General features: G+C 37.3%; 2 protein-coding genes and 1 long non-coding RNA gene across 3 annotated transcripts; 1 reads left to right on the top strand and 2 right to left on the bottom strand.

Annotated features, from left to right (window-relative positions):
* Positions 1-12,655: 12,655 nt before the first annotated feature.
* On the top strand, positions 12,656-13,320 carry LOC149661042 (uncharacterized). Its single transcript, XR_016369064.1, has 2 exons — positions 12,656-13,064; positions 13,133-13,320. It is a non-coding gene; the product is annotated as an uncharacterized LOC149661042 (long non-coding RNA).
* A 1-nt stretch (position 13,321) lies between these two features.
* On the bottom strand, positions 13,322-13,926 carry LOC149661041 (uncharacterized). Its single transcript, XM_089843663.1, has 3 exons — positions 13,816-13,926; positions 13,605-13,753; positions 13,322-13,527 (listed from the first exon to the last, which is right to left on the bottom strand). Exons 1-3 carry the CDS (start codon positions 13,824-13,826, stop codon positions 13,322-13,324), a joined length of 366 nt encoding a protein of 121 aa, XP_089699789.1. The 5' UTR covers positions 13,827-13,926.
* Positions 13,927-14,471: 545 nt separating this feature from the next.
* On the bottom strand, positions 14,472-15,108 carry LOC149661040 (uncharacterized). Its single transcript, XM_089843662.1, has 4 exons — positions 15,100-15,108; positions 14,892-15,056; positions 14,622-14,807; positions 14,472-14,507 (listed from the first exon to the last, which is right to left on the bottom strand). Exons 1-4 carry the CDS (start codon positions 15,106-15,108, stop codon positions 14,472-14,474), a joined length of 396 nt encoding a protein of 131 aa, XP_089699788.1.
* Positions 15,109-21,799: the final 6,691 nt, after the last annotated feature.

Raw genomic sequence — 21,799 nt, 5'->3', positions numbered from 1 at the left:
TTTAATTTTACACGGAATTTTAATTCCGGTAAAATTCTTTTTTAAAGCGGGGCATTTTTTTTACTTTTGCGATATGTATAAATCAAGAGGCGTTAAATATTTTATCCATGTTTTATTTGTATATATATAATTTTAAATAGAAAAAAATTGAAATATTAAAGGCCTGTTTGTAAATGAACATCATCGGCTACAGCTCTGAGGAAACGTTTTTGCCTATGCCGGTCTAGGACTCCCTCATTGGGGTTACCCGCTCTCCCCTTGAAATAGTCGGTGATAGCGGTATTGAGACTAAAAATAGAAAGAAAAGATATTAGGGATCCATCTTTAAAAAAATAATGTTAATTAACTTACGAGCCCGAGCGAGACGTGTTAACGTAAGCCGGCATAGGGTTTCCGGGAGTGGGTGTTATGTCAACGAATGGTATGAGTCGAGAACTCGACTCCCGGAAGACAACGTCGTCCTCGCGGAGATCAAAACCATGTCCGAGATTCTCCGCGCGAATCCTCACTAAGTCCTTATGGACATCAGCAAGGATCCTATAAAATTGTTTGAATATAGCCATTAAAGTTTTAAAAAATATAGAGACTTTACCTGAAGAGGCTGCAATCAATTGGCGGATGTTCATTTACTCTCGGCGGGTTTTCCTGGGGTTGATGTGGGGGTGGCTGACGCTGTTGCCACTCGTAAAAATGTTGTCTCGGGTCCTCCTCGTCGTCCGTGTACAAAAGAACATCGTCAATATGACTGTACGCCCTATTAAGTTCAAAAGTTAGTCTTTCCACGATTTCAGAAAAAAACAGTATGCTCACATGATAATGGTGGATGATGTTCTGGCCGAAGCTAAAGCGAGAATGATTTTAGTATTGGGAAACTCTCCGTATATATAGTATGGAGGGGGACCGTTGAAACCCAGACACTCTTTACCCCCCTTATAATATACAAAAACGGTTTCTTACCTTTGGGGGCTAGGGGCGGGAAATTGAATAGCCCCCCCGAGACGCGGATATTTATGTTATCGAAAAAGCCCTAGATCTACCATCTGTTGGGCGAGCACCCAGTAGGCGACTTTGTCGAGGAACAGTTTCGCCCGACGTATGTCGTGCTCGGTTGCTGTCCGAACGGATGCGGCGTCAATCACGCCGTCAGCATCAACCTCCCCTTCAGATTCCCTGTATATTCGGGCTCTCCTTTTAAAAAACTTTAAGATGGCCGTATTGAGACTGTAAAGAAAAAAGAAATTAGAAATGGTCTTAAAAAAGAAAAAAACTATATAACTTACAAGCCGGAATAACAGTTAGTTATGCTTAAGGGCTGTTCCTCGACTAGGGGTGCCTCTTCTAGGGGTTCTACAGGGAATACCATGAAACCCAACAGGGTTTGACCCAGGGCTTCGATAACATAATTTGTCTCGACCGCGTACACTTGTTCGACGGCCGTGCGTACTTCGTTGTTGGCAAGCCGTTCTTCTTCCTCGGCCGCCTGATGGATCTGGGCTAAGATCCTGCTCAAATTTTACGGAGGAAATATAGCTACTAAAAAATTGGAGAAAACATGGAATGTTTACCGTTGGATGTTACAATCCAATGGCGTAGGATCTTCATCATCCTCATCCAATTCCTCATCAGAATTGGATTCATTCTCCCATTCCTCCTCCCCTCCCCCCACCACCACTTCCTCTAGTTCCGCTAGAGGAAAAGGTTCTTCTTCTAAAGGTTCATCTGGGACAGGTGGGTTTAGAAATTCAAAGACCTCATCCCCAAACGGTAAAGGATTGGGTGCCCTAAATAACAAAAAAACTTATTCTATGATTTCAGGAGAAAAAACATTATACTCACATGTTGAAAGTTTGGTGCAGGATTTAGTCTTAGTAGTAGTGGTTCGTCAGTGTTTAGGCTGAGAGTGATTTTTGTATTGGGTAAATTGCCGTATTTATAGTACCCATGGAGAAACCGTGGGGGGGATTCTTTTAGTCTCCGACGCTCTTTCTATATACCCCAATACAAAAACCTTATGATCTTTCCAATATTCAAAAGTTGTTATTGAAGCAAACGAGCCCCCAAAACAATACAAGTCTAGACCATCTCACATATCTAAAAAAAAAACAGAATTTGACCCCGAGTTCAAATGATTTCTAACGATAATAATAACACCGATTTCCATCCCGAGTTCAAATGATTTCTAACGATAATAATAACACCGATTTCCATCCCGAGTTCAAATGATTTCTAACGATAATAATAACACCGATTTCCATGTACCCTAGCCGCGTGTCTTTCAATAAATTAATAAATAATACAAGTCTAGACGCTGTCACATTCCTAAAAAACAGAATTTGACCCCGAGTTCAAATGATTTCTAACGATAATAATAACACCGATTTCCATCCCGAGTTCAAATGATTTCTAACGATAATAATAACACCGATTTCCATGTACCCTAGCCGCGTGTCTTTCAATAAATTAATAAATAATACAAGTCTAGACCATCTCACATATCTAAAAAAACAGAATTTGACCTCGAGTTCAAATGATTTCTAACGATAATAATAACACCGATTTCCATGTACCCTAGCCGCATGTCTTTCAATAGATTAATAAATACAAGTCTAGACGCTGTCACATTCCTAAAAAAAACAGAATTTGACCCCGAGTTCAAATGATTCCTAACGATAATAGCACAATCATAAGTACCATAATTACCCCTGATAAGTAAAACACGGCCATTGGACTAATGTAACCGGCATTTTCACCCAAAAAACGAAGGAGGCGCCCTCTTGTAGTCATTTGAAACTGTAAATCGTCCGCGGAGGCTCACATTCAGACCTCCCTTACAGATATCTTGTAGGCCACGGACCAGTGTTGGTGTAATGGCGGCCTTCAAGCGCGCGAGTATAGGCATGGTTTAGAGTTGTAAGAACTTAAAACAATATTTTTGTTGCGACATATATTAAACAATGATGGATAACGGTACTAATTCATCAATTTATGTAGGTTAAATAACAATAATCATTAACACTTAAACGATATTTGTAGCTTAGGCTTCTGTGGCCTGTGCCCATTAGTGCAGCAGGCGAAACCTTAATGTTTACTTACACGGAATTCTGACTGAGTATCTAAGAATTCTATCCATTTACCGAGATTCCAAGTCACACTTCTGGGTAAGCTAGAGGCACCCTTAGAAACGTCTCCCATTGGCTGAAAAAGTTGGGACAAAAAAGGCCGCACGGCGTCGCATATACCTAACTTTTATAGGACGCGGATGAACATGCTGGTTACATTAGTCCAACGGGCGTGTTTTACTTATCAGGGGTAATTATGGTACTTATGGCACAATCCTAGCCGATTTCTTTGTAGGCTAGTTATTGTTGTCCACAATGCTTTAGAAGCGTCTTGTTATGGTCCTATAAATATATATGCCTATCCAGATCAAATGACAAAAATTACGTTTTAAAAAATTTATTTCAATACAAATTTACACCAGGCCAAAAAGATTGACAACGCTTATACGTTTCTTTAAATAAGAAGTTTGAGACATTAATATATTAAATATATTATACGATTGAAAATCAAAACTTATTCCGCGTTCCTTTAATCTACTTTCAAAAGCCATTAATATTTTATACGGTGAAACGTACGAGCCAAAATATGATAGTACACGGTCAAAATTAATATGATCTTCAATTTCTTCGAAAGAAAAGAATTCACCGTAATCTATGTGTAATATTTTATATATGGTAATAAGTTCAGCGCAAATCAAATCCCCAAGTAATAAATAGACCTGTTCGTTCGATACAAGCTTTTTCACATGTTCATTGATATATGGCATTAATCGATTTAACTCGCTTGCTTCTGAAGCGTTCAATGTGAAGTCGATACTGTCTCCACCCCTGATATTCGTTTCCAGTTTTAGATTGTTAAAGGTTGCGTGTGCTGATGTCGAAGATAATGGCGTATCGGCTAAAATAGCGTCGTATGATGTGGGTTCTTGGCAACTTGTCCATCCGCTAAGCGGACCAATTTTGGATGCAAAAGCTTGCCAGGTGTCAACATCAAAGCGAAACGTGGACAAATCTGGTTCTTTCTGGCATATTCTAATCTCTATCTTGAGATCAGACGTGAATCCGAAAGATAGAAATACTTCTCCCAAATGAAATCTCGAATTGATTTTACGAGGTTTGGACGAAAATTATCAACTTCCATTCTTATCTTAAAAAAAGCAACCGTTGCTATAATACCAAGCGAGCGCCCAAAACTGTTACGCAAAAATTCTACTTACAATTCAAGCGACCTTCTTATTCGACTGTCAAAATCAAAGTGAGCCCTAACATGGCTTATGTCTTCATTCTTTAGAGGGGGGAGAAAGGGGGTTAGTTCTAGTTAAAGGTTGGCTTCTTTCACATAGGGTAAACATGTCTGGGCAAAGATTTGTTCTTGTTAGAGTTTAGCTTGGGGTAGAGAGAGAGAGGGGGGAGTTCTAGTTAGAGTTTAGTTTTGGGGAGAGAGGGGGGTGGCAGTTCTAGTTTAAGGTTGGCTTCTTTCATATAGGGTAAACAGGTCTGGGCAAAGATTTGTTCTTGTTAGAGTTTAGCTTGGGGGTAGAGAGAGGGGGGGGAGTTCTAGTTAGAGTTTAGTTTTGGGGAGAGAGGGTGGGTGGCAGTTCTAGTTATGGGTTGGCCTCTTTCATATAGGGTAAACAGGCCTGGACGAAACTGTGTTGGTCGGTTCATGTTATAGTACGGGCTCTTTAGAGGGAGAGAGGGGGGATGTATCTAAAAAAGATTACATTTTTGCTTCGTAAAAAGCCGTTACGTACAACATGTGGGGGGAGGAGGGGGGTAAGGTGAGTGTTATGACCTATATAAGGCGATATGTTGAGTATGCAAAACTCATTCTCTACTTCAGAGTTATAAAGTAAAGACGAGTTGCATAGTCTCGCTTTTAGAAAAGTTTTACAAAACCTGCCCGGACACGTCTTGATTTGAAAGGTAACGTATTTTTATATTCTTTTTTGTTTTTCATGGGGATAGCATTTAACGTAAGTTTTTTTTTTACTATAAAAACGCGTAAAGATGGATCAAGAATCTATTTTATTCGAGATCGAGGAATTGGCCGCGTTACGACCATGGCCAATTCAGAAAATTGACGCTTTTTCTTTAATTTATGTACATTACTCAAACTTAACCCAGCTACAGTCGGGGAAATTTTACCGCCTTTTTTGTCTAATAGAGGATACGCTATTCTTGAAACATTTACCGACATATTTAAATATATGTTAAGCGTACCACGTGAACCCGAACAATGCCGCAACGCGGAAGAGTTGGACACATTCTATAATAATTTGCCTTTAGCGTATCGTGATCTATATAGGGCCCGTTTCGAACAAAGAGCGTTAGAAATAAATCAACGCGATATAGACGCTCAAGAATCTATTTTATTAGAGATCGAGTCGTTGGTTGTTTCACGACCTTGGCCCATTGAGAAAATCTACGCTTTTTTCATTAATTTATGTACAGTACTCAAACTTAACCCAGCTACAGTCGGGGAAATATTACCGACTTTTTTGTCTAATAGAGGATACGCTATTCTTGAAACATTTACAGACATATTTAAATATATGTTAAGCGTACCGCGTGAGCCTGAACAATGCCGCGACATTAAAGAGTTGGAAACATTCTTTAATAATCTGCCTTTAACGTGTAGTGAGCAATATATGGCTCGTTTCGAAAAAAGGGCGTTTGACATAGGTCAACGCGATATAGACGAAATGCAAGCTGAAAATCTACTCGTAGATGAGCAAGATGAAAACATGATTAAAGCTTTAAACATTTTCGAAAAGGAAGAATCAATTGTGCGGGAATTTGAATCTTCCCAGAATGATCGTATAGCTCGCGACTTTTTAAACAATAATCCAGAGCTGGGTTTCGCCTCTCAAAACGATTTCGCCTCTATAGATTTTTCGGGCCTTAGTAATTTCCCTGACCAATCTGGAGGCGGAGCGAGGGGGGCAGTTATGACGCCAATAGATTCTCTACCTCACTGTGAAATTACGGATCAAAGAGTGCAAATGTACCCTAGATTTAACCTAACGGGTCTCGAAATCACCGTAAGAATAACTAATAATTTGGTTGAAGGCTTAGCCAATATTGTCCAGGCCGTTCTTAATAGGTTAGCTCCATCTGATATGATTCAGATAACGGCCGAAAGTTTAAGCTTGCCAAACAGGGGGGAGATATCACTCTCATTTCGTAGAGCTGACCAATTGGACTCTAAATCTGTTTTAGATGAGATAGAGTCAGTTTTATACGATGATGAGTTTGAAAGATTCTTTTTGGGACCCATCGTCTTAAAATTTCACGTGGTGAGAATCCCGGTGGAAGGGTTTGGCCGTGCTGCTCCCAAAGGAGTGCGGTCCTTTGATATCTTTTCTCGTGACTCTCGAGGAATTATCAGGATCGTGAACAATGATAATCTGTGTCTAGCGAGAGCGATTTCCGTGGCAATTGCGCATTCGGAACATAAGAAAAACCCGACTAATATCGCGCTTAAAAACAAATTTAATTCGATTTCGTACACACGAGCGGATAGAGGCGATACGGCCTCTCAACGAGATGCCGCTATAGAGCTTTGCCGCAAAGCTAAAGTTAACCCGAAAGACTGCGGTAAAGTAGAATCTATACAAAAATTTAAAGCCGAATTAGCGCAATATAATATATTAATATATATTTTTAAAAATAATTTGCCCGAGTTGATTTTGGGGGAAATCGACAATGACGACAATAGACCTCGTTTGATATTAATTAATCAAAATAGACATTACAACGTCGTCACGTCTTTAAGATCTTTGTTCGGGATGGACCATTACTGTGAAAATTGTCTGGTAGGATTTAGAAACAAGAGAGATCATAGTTGCAATCTTTATTGTTACAATTGTTTACGAGATCAAACTTGTACGGGTGCTGACCGAGCGTGTGACAAATGTCTCAAGGTTTTCAAAGGAGATGAATGTTTTAATTATCATAAACAAGATGGTGTTGACGGGAAGAGTATTTGCGCGCAACTATTTCATTGCAAACAATGTTTCACGCAAATAAATTTATTTAAGCGTAAAAATCAGCCCCATACGTGCTGTGAGACCTATTGTTCTGTGTGCAGTAGATACACTCCCAGTCCACACTATTGATACGTTCAGGTAATTAAAGAAGAACCTCCTAAAGTTCGCCAAGCTAAGAAACAGAAAGTTGTCCCTGATTTGCTTTATATTTTTTATGATTTTGAAGCGATTCAGGTATTAGAATCTGAGGAAAAAAAAGGGGCGTTAGTCCACCAGCCTCTCCTTTGCGTATCAGAGATGGTCTGCGAAAGTTGTATCGATGTGCCCGAGGCTGGTTTCGTCTGCGGGAAATGTGGGTCACTAGGACCGAGACAGAGTTTTTGAAGGAGCAAACCCTTTTTCAAATTTTTTAGCTTTTCTAAGAACATTAGCCTCTGTCAAGAAGGTAACTTTATTGGCTCATAATGCTAGCGGATACGATAATCAGTTTCTATTGCGAGAGATTATGGCTCTAGGCGAAGAATTTAAACCTAACTGCATAATTAACGGCACTAAAATTATAAATTTAACTGTCTTTAATTTAAATTTCCTTGACTCTTTCAATTTTATCTCCGTACCACTCTCTAAATTCGCCGCCACTTTCGGCTTAGAAGATGCGACAAAGGGTTATTTCCCTCATTTTTTATTTAACGTGGTTAAAGATCACGTCTTCGACCTTAATAATCAATTAGCAACAAATTATGTCTTAGAAAACCAAATGCCTCCTCCAGAAGCTTACGGGTCGGAAAATTTAACCTCCAAAAATCTCAAAGAGTTTATGGAGTGGTACGATAAACAAATTGAGGAGAAAAAAGGCTTTAATTTTCTGGAGGAATTAAAGTTTTATTGCATCAAGGATGTTGTGATATTAAAGTTAGGTTGTCTAGCTTTTAGAAAAATTTTCTTGGACATTGCCCAGGTGGAACCTTTCCAGGTCGCGTGTACTATAGCCGGTTTGTGTAGCTGGGTATACAGGAGACACTTTATGGATAAAGATTCTATAGGCATTATTCCTCATAACCTCTATAGAATGATTGATAATCAGTCACTTGTGGCTATAGAATGGTTATCCTGGTATGCTCACGAAAACGGCGTAAATATACAGTCTGCGTTTAACGGCTCTGAAGCCAAAGTTTTGAAAATGAAAGTGGACGGTCGTTGTGATAAAGATGTTCTAGAGTTTAACGGGTGTTATTTCCATGGTTGCCCCAAATGCTACAAAGTCAACCGTAACCAATCTTTGCAAGGTGATCCTGGTCAAACCTTGAACACCTTGTACGTCAGAACTTTAAAAAAGAAGGAACGAATCGAGAAAGCGGGCTTTAAAGTAATAACGAAGTGGGAATGTGATTGGACTAAAGATAAAACCGATAATCCGGCTATTGGTGTTTTTCTGGAAGCAGAAAACATTAAAGAAAAAGTACGCGAACCTTTAAATCCTCGCGATGCCTTTTTTGGTGGAAGAACGTCGGTACTTAAACTATACCATAAAGTATCCGGCAGCGAGAAAATGCATTACGTTGACGTAACTAGTCTCTATCCTTTCGTCAACAAGAGAAAGAAGCTGCCAGTCGGGCACCCAGAAATTTTACTGGATAATATTCCCGACATTTTCACATTCGATGGATTTCTGAAATGCGAAGTTTTACCGCCAATTAGCCTCTTTCACCCCGTTTTGCCAACAAGGTTAAACAATAAATTAGTTTTCACTCTTTGCCGGGAGTGTGCCTTTAAACGTTTCCAAGGAGACTGTCACCATACCGACGAAGAGCGAAAACTAATCGGCACTTGGGCGATTGATGAACTTCGTGCCGCTGTAAATCCCCAAGAACCGCGAGATGTTGAATACGACATGAATTCGGAAGAAGCCCGTTTAAAAACTTTCCAATCGTGGCCGTCGCTTTACGTTGATGCAGCCGAACTAGCGCGAGACGGGTTTTATTTAGGCCGTAGAGATACCTTCAGATGTTTCTTTTGCCACGGTACTCTTCAAGTATGGACAAACTCGGAATCGGTAAGCGATAAACATAGACAATTGTACCCAGACTGTCCATACATTTTCGGGCAACAAACGCTAGTCCACACGGACCATACCTTCAGATGTTTCTTTTGCCACGGCACTCTTCAAGTATGGACAACCTCGGAATCGGTACGCGATAAACATAGACAATTGTACCCTGACTGCCCCTTCATTCTTGGAAAACGGACGCTCAATGTGCCTATCGAAGTAGACGTTACTTCGGAAAAAGATGACTATATCTGTCTTATCAAGAAAAGACGAATTTAAAAGACTCTTACAATGGTGAAAAAAAAGTTACTTTTTGTCCTTTTACCGTAATATATAAAATACCTTACGAGGATCGTTTTAACTATTATTATATCGATAAATTGCATTTTAATGAACGCATCCGTAATATTAATACTTTACTAGAAAAAATACTTTATGTAAAAAAAATAAAACATGGATAAAATATTTAACGCCTCTTGATTTATACATATCGCAAAAGTAAAAAAAATGCCCCGCTTTAAAAAAAATTTTTTACCGGAATTAAAATTCCGTGTAAAATTAAAAAAACGTTGGGAGAGAAGTTCCTAGGCTTGTACATGCATTCCCCCGCCTTGCACATGTAACGGAGAGAGGAAACCTAGAGATATATTCCTATAACATTTCAGTGCTATTCGGAGAGAAAACGAGCGCAGCTAGGCTTGTACATGCATTCCCCCGCCTTGCACATGTAACGGAGAGAGGAAACCTAGAGATATATTCCTATAACATTTCAGTGCTATTCGGAGAGAAAACGAGCGCAGCTAGGCTTGTACATGCATTCCCCCGCCTTGCACATGTAACGGAGAGAGGAAACCAAGAGAGAGGGAAAAAACTCTCCTTCACGGCGCTCTCGCGCCGCTCGCCGCTAGGCTTGTACATTCGCAAGCGTAAAAATAAAGAGACGGTCAAAGGGAAAGAGACGGTGAAAGTCAGGGGGGAACCAAGAGAGAGAAAAAAACTCTCCAGCCTTCACAGCGCTCTTGCGGGTATCGGGCTGGGTAAAGAGAAAGTGAAAGTCAGAATAAAAAAAAGGGGACTTAGCGCAAAGAGAGAGCATACACTCAAGAACAACCTCCACCCTTCAGGTGGAGGAGGTGAGGGGGAGACACACCAACCCCCCTCCGGGGATGGAGGCATGGGGGCAATAATTCGTCCCCCCCTTCGCGGGTATAAACCATGGGGGAAAAAATTCGTCCCCCCCTGCGCTGCCCGCGGGTATCGAGGCTTACTATTCTCTAACTGGTATGAACCCTACCGTTAAACCTCAGTGCAATAAGAACCTTGAAAAAAACCGTTAATTAATTGCAAATTATAATCCAATTGTGTGGATCTCGTTAGATTATGATACGTTTATTGATGTAGATCATTAGCCTTCTATCAATGGTTACACACCTACTTAAATTCTATATAATTTAAATAGACGCTAAACGAAACAGCCAGATTCTATCTAGCAATTCCTAATAATTTATGCAATTTGTCAAGAATAGGTGGCTCTAACCTACCAGTTCGGTTAGAAAAATTATGAGAATTAACAATTAAATCTGTGTTAATTAATATAATTGCATCTTGCAAAATGATCCCTTAAACGTATGATAAATTTAACGTTTTCTTACCTTTAAATCTACTGGTATAGCCGTCGATATAATTACTTGTAGAGACTCGGTCAACGTATCGCAAAAGCCTAAAGCCATTTCCCGCGTTAACCTAAAATTTTGCCTAAAATGGAGACCATCTAACTCCCTTCGCTTGACTTAAGCGGAGGGAACTCGTAAACTTTGAATTCGTAAAACGCGGCGTGCAATGCGATTACCATGTTCAAATCGCAAGCGATGAAACTCGAGTTGAAAAAACAAAGCAGTAATACTAAATATAAATATGAACCGCGTCAAGGTGCCAACAAAGAGTTATGGGGGAAAAACTAGAAAACTCGGGTGAAAGTTCCACGAATCTAAGATTGATGGAGGGAAGATAGGGGGTAAAAACTCCATTCGACCGTCTCTGTCGGCCACAAAATAAATCGGAGAGATAATCATCGCATGATTAGAAAAAGGTTCTTACAGAATACGTTTTATTATCATTCGGTCAAATTGCTTTCCAATTAAAAGATTCGAATCGAAATTGCTACAAAGAATAGGGTCCCTTACTTCAAATGTTCTGCAGAATCACATAAAAATTATCCGCTTTGTGGTACACCCCTCTCGAAGAGAAGTAATATATAATTCTGGTAAAATCAATAAAAATTAATAAAAAAAATGTCTTTGTACACAAAGACGCCAAAACGTAAGAGATAAGTGTAGAAAACTAATTGTTTGAAGTAACAGATATTCAAATTTTCATTTTTGAAGACGTGATTATAAAACATCAATTATTTGAAAAAATTTCTTATCTTAGTTTTTTTCACCAAAATTCCTTATGTAATATATTTTATCCTTAAAGGGTATGCGCAGCTTTATTTGAAAAACCTTTCATTCATTTAACAAAAGATAGAATTTCTTTCAAAGAATCCAAAAATATCAAACTTTTAACTCTCCGATTTGTAGTTATTTTATAAGATAAGTTTGAATATATAAAGTTTCTACCCCTATTTTTCAAATTAGGCCGCCATTTTACCTAAGTAAAAACAAGTATATGACGTCAGATACTTGTCTTTCACTAGAGGGTTTTTGGGTCGGGACTCGGGGAAACGAAATCTTCAGTTGCGCGTCCCGACTCCCGGACCGGCCAGACCGCGCTCCACTGCGTCGTCTGCAATCACGGAGCAATTCTGTTTTGATTTTTAAGAAGCGGATAGTTTAGCTGAAATTTTACCTGTTATGTCTTCAAACTCGAGTAGTGAGTCGGATAATCTGGTCGATGTGTTGTCAGATTTTTCAATTAATTTAAGCGGTTCGTCCGAGTCTGAAGGGGAGGGTGCAGTTGTTAGGCCTAGGATTCATGAAAATCTAGGTGCACAACCCTATCAGTTCGAGCCTGAGGCGCGACCTAACCCCGAGGCGCGACCTAATCCCCCACCAGATGAAATTGTAGAGGAGCCAGAGAGAGAAGGGCATGAACGACTTAACAACAATAACTGGTAGGCATTTAAATTAATCAAGGCTACCTTATTGTTAACAAAGTTTGGTGATGAACGTTGCTTCTAAATAACCAGGTGTACTTGCGGGTTTTGTGTTCCAATGAGCTCCGTGGAAGAGAGTATTTGTTGCCAGGAGATAAGAAAAGTGTGGGAAAAAATCCAAGCCCAACACACCTGCATTACTCAGCACCCAGGCACAGAATATGTTTATTTAAATATTTATAGCTTGGAGGCTGGGGTTTATGAGTACTGCGATAACAACTTCGTTATACCCAATGATGCTACAATTCACAAGTATACCAAAACTACACCAATTTATTTATATGCATATCTGTCCTAACAAACTTAGCATTTAACCACTTAAATTTTTATTTAGAACGTACCGCTACATTGCTTACCGCAAGTTCACCAGATGGATTCACAAGCGTTTGAGACGGGGCCAAAGACGCGCAATTCCTAGCTACGTTTTGACGAAGATCAGAACTGCATTTCCATCTGAAGAATATGCTGGATTTCGTTACCCACGCATTAATGACTAAATTAAAATAATTAAGAATGGCCCAAGGGCTGGGCTCATAATAGCCACATCGTACTCAAATTGATTACACTTCTTCTGGTTAAACTATAATTGTATTCCCAATTTATGGTATAAAGGTATGCCAACTTCCTATACTTATTTTAAAGAGAGAATGACATCCGCTATAACATTTCTCGTATTATAGACAATCCTTATGGCGTAAGTGTGAGAACGACAATGATGACTTAAAACTCAGATACCGTGTAACGAGGAGGCTAATTCCGTTAACACTTCTTCTGATTAAACTATAATAGTATTCCCAATTTATGGTATAAAGGTATGCCAACTTCCTATACTTATTTTAAAGAGAGAATGACATCCGCTATAACATTTCTCGTATTATAGACAATCCTCATGGTCTAAGTGTGAGAATGTTTAAAGACAATGATGACTAAAAACTCAGATACCGTGTAAAGAGGAAGCTAATTTGACGAATGTGAAATAATTCTGACAATATATCTGTTTGTATTATTTTTTAATTAATGGATGTAATGATGTGTAGCTTATTAAAACTACCACATCGAGCTACTGGCTTTATTCGCCTTCATTTTCTTCAACTCTAAAACGTTTCTTTGTCTTGTATGATTCAATTGCTTCTGATTTTTCAGGGTGAACATATTGAGCACTTAACGGTCGTGGAATTGGTACGGACTCGACTTCTCTATCATATAAATCTTTTGCATTCTTCATGCTCAATTCCGCTCTATCCATTACAATTTTGAATAAATTCTGCACATAATCTAATTTTATCCAACAATACGAAAAAAAAATAATTAAAACGAAGTTTACTAGTAAAAGTTTTATATAATTAAATTACCGTATGTAGATGGCTCCTTGATAGGTCTTACACTATACTCGCCTAGTTTAGCCTTAGGAAAAGAAACACTGTAACGCAAAGTGCCATCCGCTTTGCGAGCGTGAGCTTTGTTAGAGTTTTCATTGAAATGTAAGACTGACAAGAACAATCTGCAAAGTTAAATTAAATTATGTTTGTCTTATGTGGGCAAAATAAAGAAATATAAGTTTACCTAGCTTCCATAATTTTGTAGGGGTAATAAACACTCTTGCTTGCAAAGTGCAACACCACAGAGTGATATGCTTCTACATTAGATGTTTGTACAGTGGGTGATAATTGGAATATGTGATGGCTGGCGAGCTTCACAATATATGCTAGTCTATTGTATGGCTCAGATACTGCAATTATTAGTTGTTAAAATTCATTGAGAGTAGTAGACCAAAGCCATAATTTTTGTCATCTTACAATGTACGAGCCATTCTTTTGGTGTTATTTGTTCGTGAGCACACTCTGGAAACAACCCACCATGACCAGTATGCACATTTGTGACATGACGAAGAACAGAAAGCCATTTGTCTTTTGCCAACTCCGCGTTTCCGTAGCTTGAAACAGCACACTAATAAACATGGTTTACAATGCTACGCTTCCATTGCAAAAGAACTTCGCAGTTTTTTTTTCTTTCCTGCAGCCTCAATTTTAGTTTTAACCCCTAGATGAATATAATTTACAATTAGGCCTATATTCATTAATTTGTTTTTGGGGTTTTGAGGGATTAACGAAGGCTCCCTAGATAAAATAATGGATGGTGCACACTCCTCTGGCAAGGGGGAACATAAGTTGTATAGAATAGCGTAATCTCAGAGCTAAACAGCGTTACATTTCCGTGCATTAGGCGCGAATATTTAACCCAGTAGTAAGCAAGGACTGGTTTTTCCGCGAAAATATTTCATGTAAATCAATGAGAAATTCCATTTTTGGGTTGGAAAAAAAAAATAACGTGCACCAACCGTCATTTTACCAGGGGAGCCTTGGATTTACCTTTTGCAAGATGCCAGCAATCAAAAAATGCTTTACAGCGGGATGCTCTTCTCTCATGTGCTTCCGAATACCTTTATGTCTGTCAGTTACAATACTTCCAACTGTTATACCACTGACTTCCAAGTAACGTAAACCTCTGCGTAATCCTTCCAATTCCATTGCCTGGCTACTATTAACTTCAGTAGACTAGTAAAAGAATATTTCAAAAAGCTTGCCTCATTAATAATAATTAATTAAAGTCCATATAAAGTCGTGTTTTTGTAGATTTACCTGGACAAGTTGCAAATGTATGACTTTTTTCGTAGTGCTCTCCAAAAAACAATAACTTCCAAATAAAGCAGAATAACCTGGTGAATCACACCTACCATCTCCACCAATGTCAATGGTTTTGCCCTCAAATGATGTTAATAGCTCATCTTCTTGTCTTATCCATGCCTACCATAATGGCAGTAATTTGAAATATAAATCTTTCATGCACCAAAACCATCTTACTTCTTGAATAGCAGGAATTGTATGTTGCAATAAGCTCTTTTCTGGATCATGGCTATACCAATAGACTTAAACATTCTCAAAACTTTAGTAGGATTTAGTCCAACGAAAAGGATAGCTGCCGCAGTTAAGAGATTCCCCAAAGGTTTTCTCATCATTTTGGGTTGACTTTCCCAAACAAAAGTGTGGTTGTTTTTGCAAACAGCTTTAACCGTGACCAGTGATCCCAAAATTGATAGAGTTTGAGTGCATGGCGCCAAACAAGAAAAACAATATTTGAACAATACTAATAACGCTGACTGAAAAACTAAGAATTTTGGCTCTGAAACTGGATTGTCAATAACATCCAAATGATCCGAAGAGCTATTAGTAATAATATAGATTTATTTTATACTTTATAAAATGTAATTCACGTATCAAAAATACATACCGAATAAAACTAGTATCTCCGAAGCCAAGACTTGAAGGAGTAAAACTAGTATCAAGTGGGTCAGACTCTATACTTTCATCATCACTCTCATGAATATCTGCCATTTCTTCATCTTTTGTCATAGTTGTATTATGATTTATAAAATCAGTTTGGGTTCCAATACTGTTCACGCTGTTTAATTGGGTCGTTTGACATGCTAAGTAAAAGTTGTCTCGGATTACACATTTAAATAAATACGAATATTTTAATACCTTTATGCCGATTGCTGGGAAAAGCTTGAATGCCAACACTTTTGCCAAGATTATAAACTTGGATATATTTGTCTTTACCTTCCGTATTTCTCTGCAATAACTTATCGCTCTGCGGTTCATCTGGGCGGCTAATTGATTCTTCACCTTTTGATTTTGAATATAATTTTTCAAGGCCGAAAGCGCGACTTCGGTGTGGCATAGGGCTTGTTGCACAGATTTTTTTACGGGCAAAGGTCTCTGAAGTGGTTCTGCACTGCCACTGCAGCATGCAGAAAGTTCTTTGGGTTTCTCAATGAAAGAATCGGAAGGAAAAATAGTTGGTATTGCCGACGTAATTAAACGTGACTTTTTCTTCTTTGCCAAGGTTTTTACAACGTCTGGATTATATTCAAAACATTCATTTGTAAAGTGAGCTGAACATACGAGAGATCTAGCTTTCGGTTCCCAGTTTGGTCTATCAATAATTTTTAGGTGGGATTGCACTTTACGTGACCCACCCAACTAACAATGGTTTCTAGTTAATTGGACCATGAGGAGTCCGAAAAAAATAGTTAAAAAATTATTTGGCCGCCGCAAGTTGGTCAAAAAAATTTTTGAAAATTTTAAAATCCATGCACTTACCGCCATTGAAGCCGCTATCCGCTTAACGCATTCTGCAGTCTGCACTCAATCTTGCAAAATAAGCCAGAGGGGACTGTGAAAAATTGCCGGACTCGCGCCGGGGTTTTATAGCTATGGATTTTTTTAAGCTTACGGAAACATTTATTTCTGATAAAAGGAGGGAAATATAAATGCGAGAAAAACTGAAATGTTTTGGGAAAATCGTTGAATTTTTTGGGAATTCAATAATTGATAACGGTAAATTTTGAAAAAAACCGTCAAATTATTCGGGATTTTTTTTAATTCACTCAACATTATTTTTGGGAAAATGTGTCAAATCCTTGGTAAATATGATTTTTTGTAAAAAAAAAATTTAAATAAAAGGCGTAGAGAAAAGGTGTCAAAATATAGGGAAATTAGCAAATGTCAACGTCAATATTTCAGAAAAGGAGTCTAGTTTTTTTGCAACTATATTTTGGGAAAGGCGACAAATTATTGAGAAAGAACCAAATGTCAACATCAATATTTTGGAAAAGGCGTCAATTTATTTCAACAATATTTCGGAAAAGGCGGCAAATTATTTCAACTATATTTAGGAAAAGGCGGCAAATTATTTCAACTATATTTTGGAAAAGGCGTCAATTTATTTCAACTATATTTTGGAAAAGGCGTCAATTTATTTCAACTATATTTTGGAAAAGGCGTCAATTTATTTCAACTATATTTTGGAAAAGGCGTCAATTTATTTCAACTATATTTTGGAAAAGGCGTCAATTTATTTCAACTATATTTTGGAAAAGGCGTCAATTTATTTCAACTATATTTTGGAAAAGGCGTCAATTTATTTCAACTATATTTTGGAAAAGGCGTCAATTTATTTCAACTATATTTTGGAAAAGGCGTCAATTTATTTCAACTATATTTTGGAAAAGGCGTCAATTTATTTCAACTATATTTTGGAAAAGGCGTCAATTTATTTCAACTATATTTTGGAAAAGGCGTCAATTTAGTTCAACTATATTTTGGTCAATTTATTTCAACTATATTTCGGAAAAGGCGTCAATTTATTTCAACTATATTTCGGAAAAGGCGTCAATTTAGTTCAACTATATTTTGGTCAATTTATTTCAACTATATTTCGGAAAAGGCGTCAATTTATTTCAACTATATTTCGGAAAAGGCGCCAATTTATTTCAACTATATTTCGGAAAAGGCGCCAATTTATTTCAACTATATTTTGGTCAATTTATTTCAACTATATTTTGGAAAAGGCGTCAATTTATTTCAACTATATTTCGGAAAAGGCGTCAATTTATTTCAACTATATTTCGGAAAAGGCGCCAATTTATTTCAACTATATTTTGGAAAAGGCGTCAATTTATTTCAACTATATTTTGGAAAAGGCGTCAATTTATTTCAACTATATTTTGGAAAAGACGTCAATTTATTTCAACTATATTTTGGAAAAGGCGTCAATTTATTTCAACTATATTTTGAAAAAGGCGTCAATTTATTTCAATATTTTGGAAAAGGCGTCAACTTATTTCAACTATATTTTGGAAAAGGCGTCAATTTATTTCAATATTTTGGAAAAGGCGTCTAGTTATTTCAGCAATATTTTGGAAAAGGCGACAAACTATTGGTCAATTATCAAACGTCAACATCAATATTTTGGAAGTCATTGCAACTATATTTTGGAAAGAGTGCCTATTTTTCGGCAATTTGATAAATGTAAACACCTTTTCCAAAATATCGTCCTTTACATTTACCAAATTCGGGAATAATTTGATGCCTTTTCCAAAGTATCGTCCTTCACATTTATCAAATTCCCGAATAATTTGGCACATTTTCCAAAATATCGTTCCTTACATTTATCAAATTCCCAAATAATTTGACACCATTTCCAAAATATCGTCATTCACATTTATCAAATTCCCAAATTATTTGACACCTTTTCCAAAATATCGTCATTCACATTTATCAAATTCCCAAATAATTTGACACCTTTTCCAAAATATCGTCATTCACATTTATCAAATTCCCAAATAATTTGACACCTTTTCCAAAATATCATCCTTCACATTTATCAAACACCCAAATAATTTGACACCTTTTCCAAAATAACGTCCTCCAGATTTATCAAATTCAGATTAATTTGACACTTTTTTCCATGATATCGTCCTTCACATTTATCAAATTCCCGAATAATTTGACACCTTTTCCAAAATATTGTCCTTCAGATTTATCAAATTCAAGAATAATTTGACGGCATTTACCAAAATTTACCGTTATCATTTATCGAATTCCCCAAAAATTCAACGATTTTCCCAAAACATAGCAGTTTTTCTCGCATTATATTTCCGTCCTTTTATCAGAAATGAACAGTTTCAGTAAGCTTAAAAAATTCCATAGCTATATCTCCGGCGCGAGTACGTAAATGGTTCCGGCGCGAGTACGTCAATTTTTCACAGTCCCCCCGGCTTATTTTGCAAGATTGAGTGCAGAATGCGTTAAGCGGATAGCGGCTTCAATGAGGGTAAGTGCGTGGATTTTGAAATTTTCAAAAATTTTTTTAACCAACTTGCGGCGGCCAAATAATTTTTTAACTATTTTTTTCGGACTCCCCACAGTCTAATTAACTAGAAACCATTGTTAGTTGGGTGGGTCACGTAAAGTGCAATCCTACCAATTTTTAAATATTTTTCTGCTAAAGAAGGGTCTTTAGGAAATATGTGAAACGAAATATCCTTATTTAAGTTGTTGTTTTTACAACGTGGAACTACGCAAATCGTACTCGGTTTAGACATTTTTTATATCTATTTTATATTTAGTTCAGTTACCCAGAAACCAGAAAGTACAGTAGTACACGCTACAAACAAGCAAAAGTTTAACGCGGTAAAATAAGTAGCAGACGTCACGTAACCTCAACCACGAGTCGACTCCAAAGAGTCCAAACGCTTCGCGCCTAGAAAGTCCGGACTACCGTTTTCGCATAGAGCCAAGATTAAGGCTCCATGGTTTTTCCCGCGCTTATTCAGTTGACGTCAAAAAACAAGCTGGCAAGGCAAGAGTATAGGTATGGAAAAATTCAGTTTTGACGATTTTTAAATTGATTTTAAGTATAGAATTAATTGTTAAATTATTTTAAAAAGTTGATTTTTATAAATTAGAGACTCGAAAGATATAAAATAAGATATGAAATTAAAGCTGCCTATACCCTTTAAACATGTGCATCATTTTAAAAATAGAAAACGTATGCATTTTATTTTCTTTTTAAAATTTAGAGATAGTTTGAGTATTCGGGCCTATAAGGAGAATAAAATGGACAGAAAATCGTTCATAGCAGACAAAATAAAATAAGCATGAAAACTTAACAAAACGTGTTCGTTAATTTTAAAGTTTTCGACTTTTCAAAAATTGACGTGTTGTATCTTTCTCAAAAGATCACGATCAAGCTACATATTCTTTTGACTCTAATAACTACATCACAATCAAAGGGCGAATGTAATTTTCGGTTCGCAATATTTTCAATTTTAAAATATAAAAATAAATTCTTCTAGCTCTATTTTTCAGATATCCGAGTATTGGAACTTCCTCGAAGCAAATGTTTCTAGAAAATAAACAGTAGTATCAAGGTAGTTTCTCTGAAATTTTTGTGAAAAAAACTAAGATAAGAAATTTTTTAAAATAATTGATGCTTTATAATCACGTGTTCAAAAATGAAAATTTGAATATCTGTTACTTCAAACAATTAATTTTCTACACTTATCTCTTACTTTTTCGCGTCTTTGTGTACAAAGACATTTTTTATTAATATCTGTCACTTCAGTCTTAATATGAATTAAAACTGTTTAGAAACTAGTATTTTAAAACTTATACTGAAAAGCAGGCGCTCCATTTAAGTCTTGTGGTGTTGCTCGTTTATTAGTTACCGCGTTTGAACTAACAAGGCCCTAACCATCTATTATAGAAGTATTAATCTTGATTGCTTCAACGCCCAGTCCAACTCAAATTGCAATATAAAAATAGATTCCGAAGACTTGGGCTAAAAAATTATTACGTAGACCTGTGCACAAACATATTCCATAGACCTGTGCTGGGTGACAACATTTCCTAAATTTTATGATTTTTCCTATTTTCGGATGTCTTCCTATTAGTTCCTATAATATCGATAATTTTCTTATATTTTCCTATTTTTTGAAATTGTAGATATTTTGCGCGCTCTCACTTTTGGTTTTGTTATATATCACTCAAAACAGAAATTTGACAGAAAGTAATGCCGATTTCCATTAGCTACTAGCAATCAGCCACGGTGGATTTACAATACAGGCTAACGCTTCTGTGATTCAGATATTCCGATCGTGTTTTAAGTTGGTTTCACAACAGGCTTCGTCAATAAACCTGTCGTTAGAGTACGATGTCATTGCGAAAAAAACACTCCTCTACTTCGAAAGGTGGATTGTATTAGAAAGGGCAAGTAGTAACATTGTGTTACTTCTGGCCCAGTGGCGTGAACTGGCGTGAGGAATTGGCGTGAACCGGCGTGAGGAATTGGCGTGAACCGGCGTGAGGAATCGGCGTGAACTGATAGGGGAGAATTGGCGTGATAGTCGCGATGTCGAAGTTGGCGTGAACTGATAGGGGAAAATTGGCGTGAAACTCGTGATGTCAGACTTGGCGTGAACTGATAGGGAGAATTGGCGTGAAGCTCGTGATGTCAGCCTTGGCGTGAACTGGCGGGGGAAATTGGCGTGAAATCCATGATGTATCAGACTTGGCGTATAATCTCATGATAGCATGTAATCTCATACTGAACACTTGAGATAAGGTTATCTATTCCCGTTGGCGTGTCTTATCATATGTTTCGAAGAAAATATTAAACGCATGGTCTCAATGATAAGGGATCCGCTGATAGGGATTTTATCTTATTATTATAATATAGGATTTGACTTCCTTATATACTACGATTTTGAGGCGAGTTAAAGTAAATGCATGCGGGATTTCAAAGTGTAATAATAATTAATGCATACAATAATTCGTACTCGAATTAGTTTACAACGTTCTAACTCATGATATTGTAAATATCTGCCAAAGAAAATAATTAATTATATATTTTTGAAAATTCCCTATATTTCGTCAATATCTTAAATTGGCTTGAATTATGGTGGTTGAAACCCACGTCACGTGTTTGGGAAGTTAGGCTTAAGACTAGATGTCATAGCATATGAAAGACTTATTAACGAAGTAAGCGGGAAGTATGAAAGTAGACGGTAAAAAGAGAGTACAGTTTTCAGATACGACAGTGTACCTGATTCCTGACGAGGACAGGAGAAACCATGAATTTCGCAACCTACAATGTTTTAGAATGCAAATTAAGTGTAAATACGAACACAAACTATCTCCGATAT

This window comes from Phalangium opilio, unplaced genomic scaffold, assembly GCF_054372755.1.
Source record: "Phalangium opilio isolate 3A_F unplaced genomic scaffold, DU_Popi_V2 ptg000070l_1, whole genome shotgun sequence".
In the NCBI taxonomy this organism is placed as follows: domain Eukaryota; kingdom Metazoa; phylum Arthropoda; class Arachnida; order Opiliones; family Phalangiidae; genus Phalangium; species Phalangium opilio.
This window is presented reverse-complemented; position numbering and strand designations above follow the sequence as displayed.

Excerpts from the sequence above, each read along its gene's own strand:
- LOC149661040 (XM_089843662.1), bottom strand. Across the intron at positions 14,808-14,891 it reads TACATTTGCAACTTGTCCAG|TCTACTGAAGTTAATAGTAG; the intron begins GTAAATCTACAA and ends TTCTTTTACTAG. Across the intron at positions 14,508-14,621 it reads TTGCTGGCATCTTGCAAAAG|TCCTTGCTTACTACTGGGTT; the intron begins GTAAATCCAAGG and ends CGGAAAAACCAG.
- LOC149661041 (XM_089843663.1), bottom strand. Across the intron at positions 13,528-13,604 it reads CAAGGAGCCATCTACATACG|ATTATGTGCAGAATTTATTC; the intron begins GTAATTTAATTA and ends GGATAAAATTAG.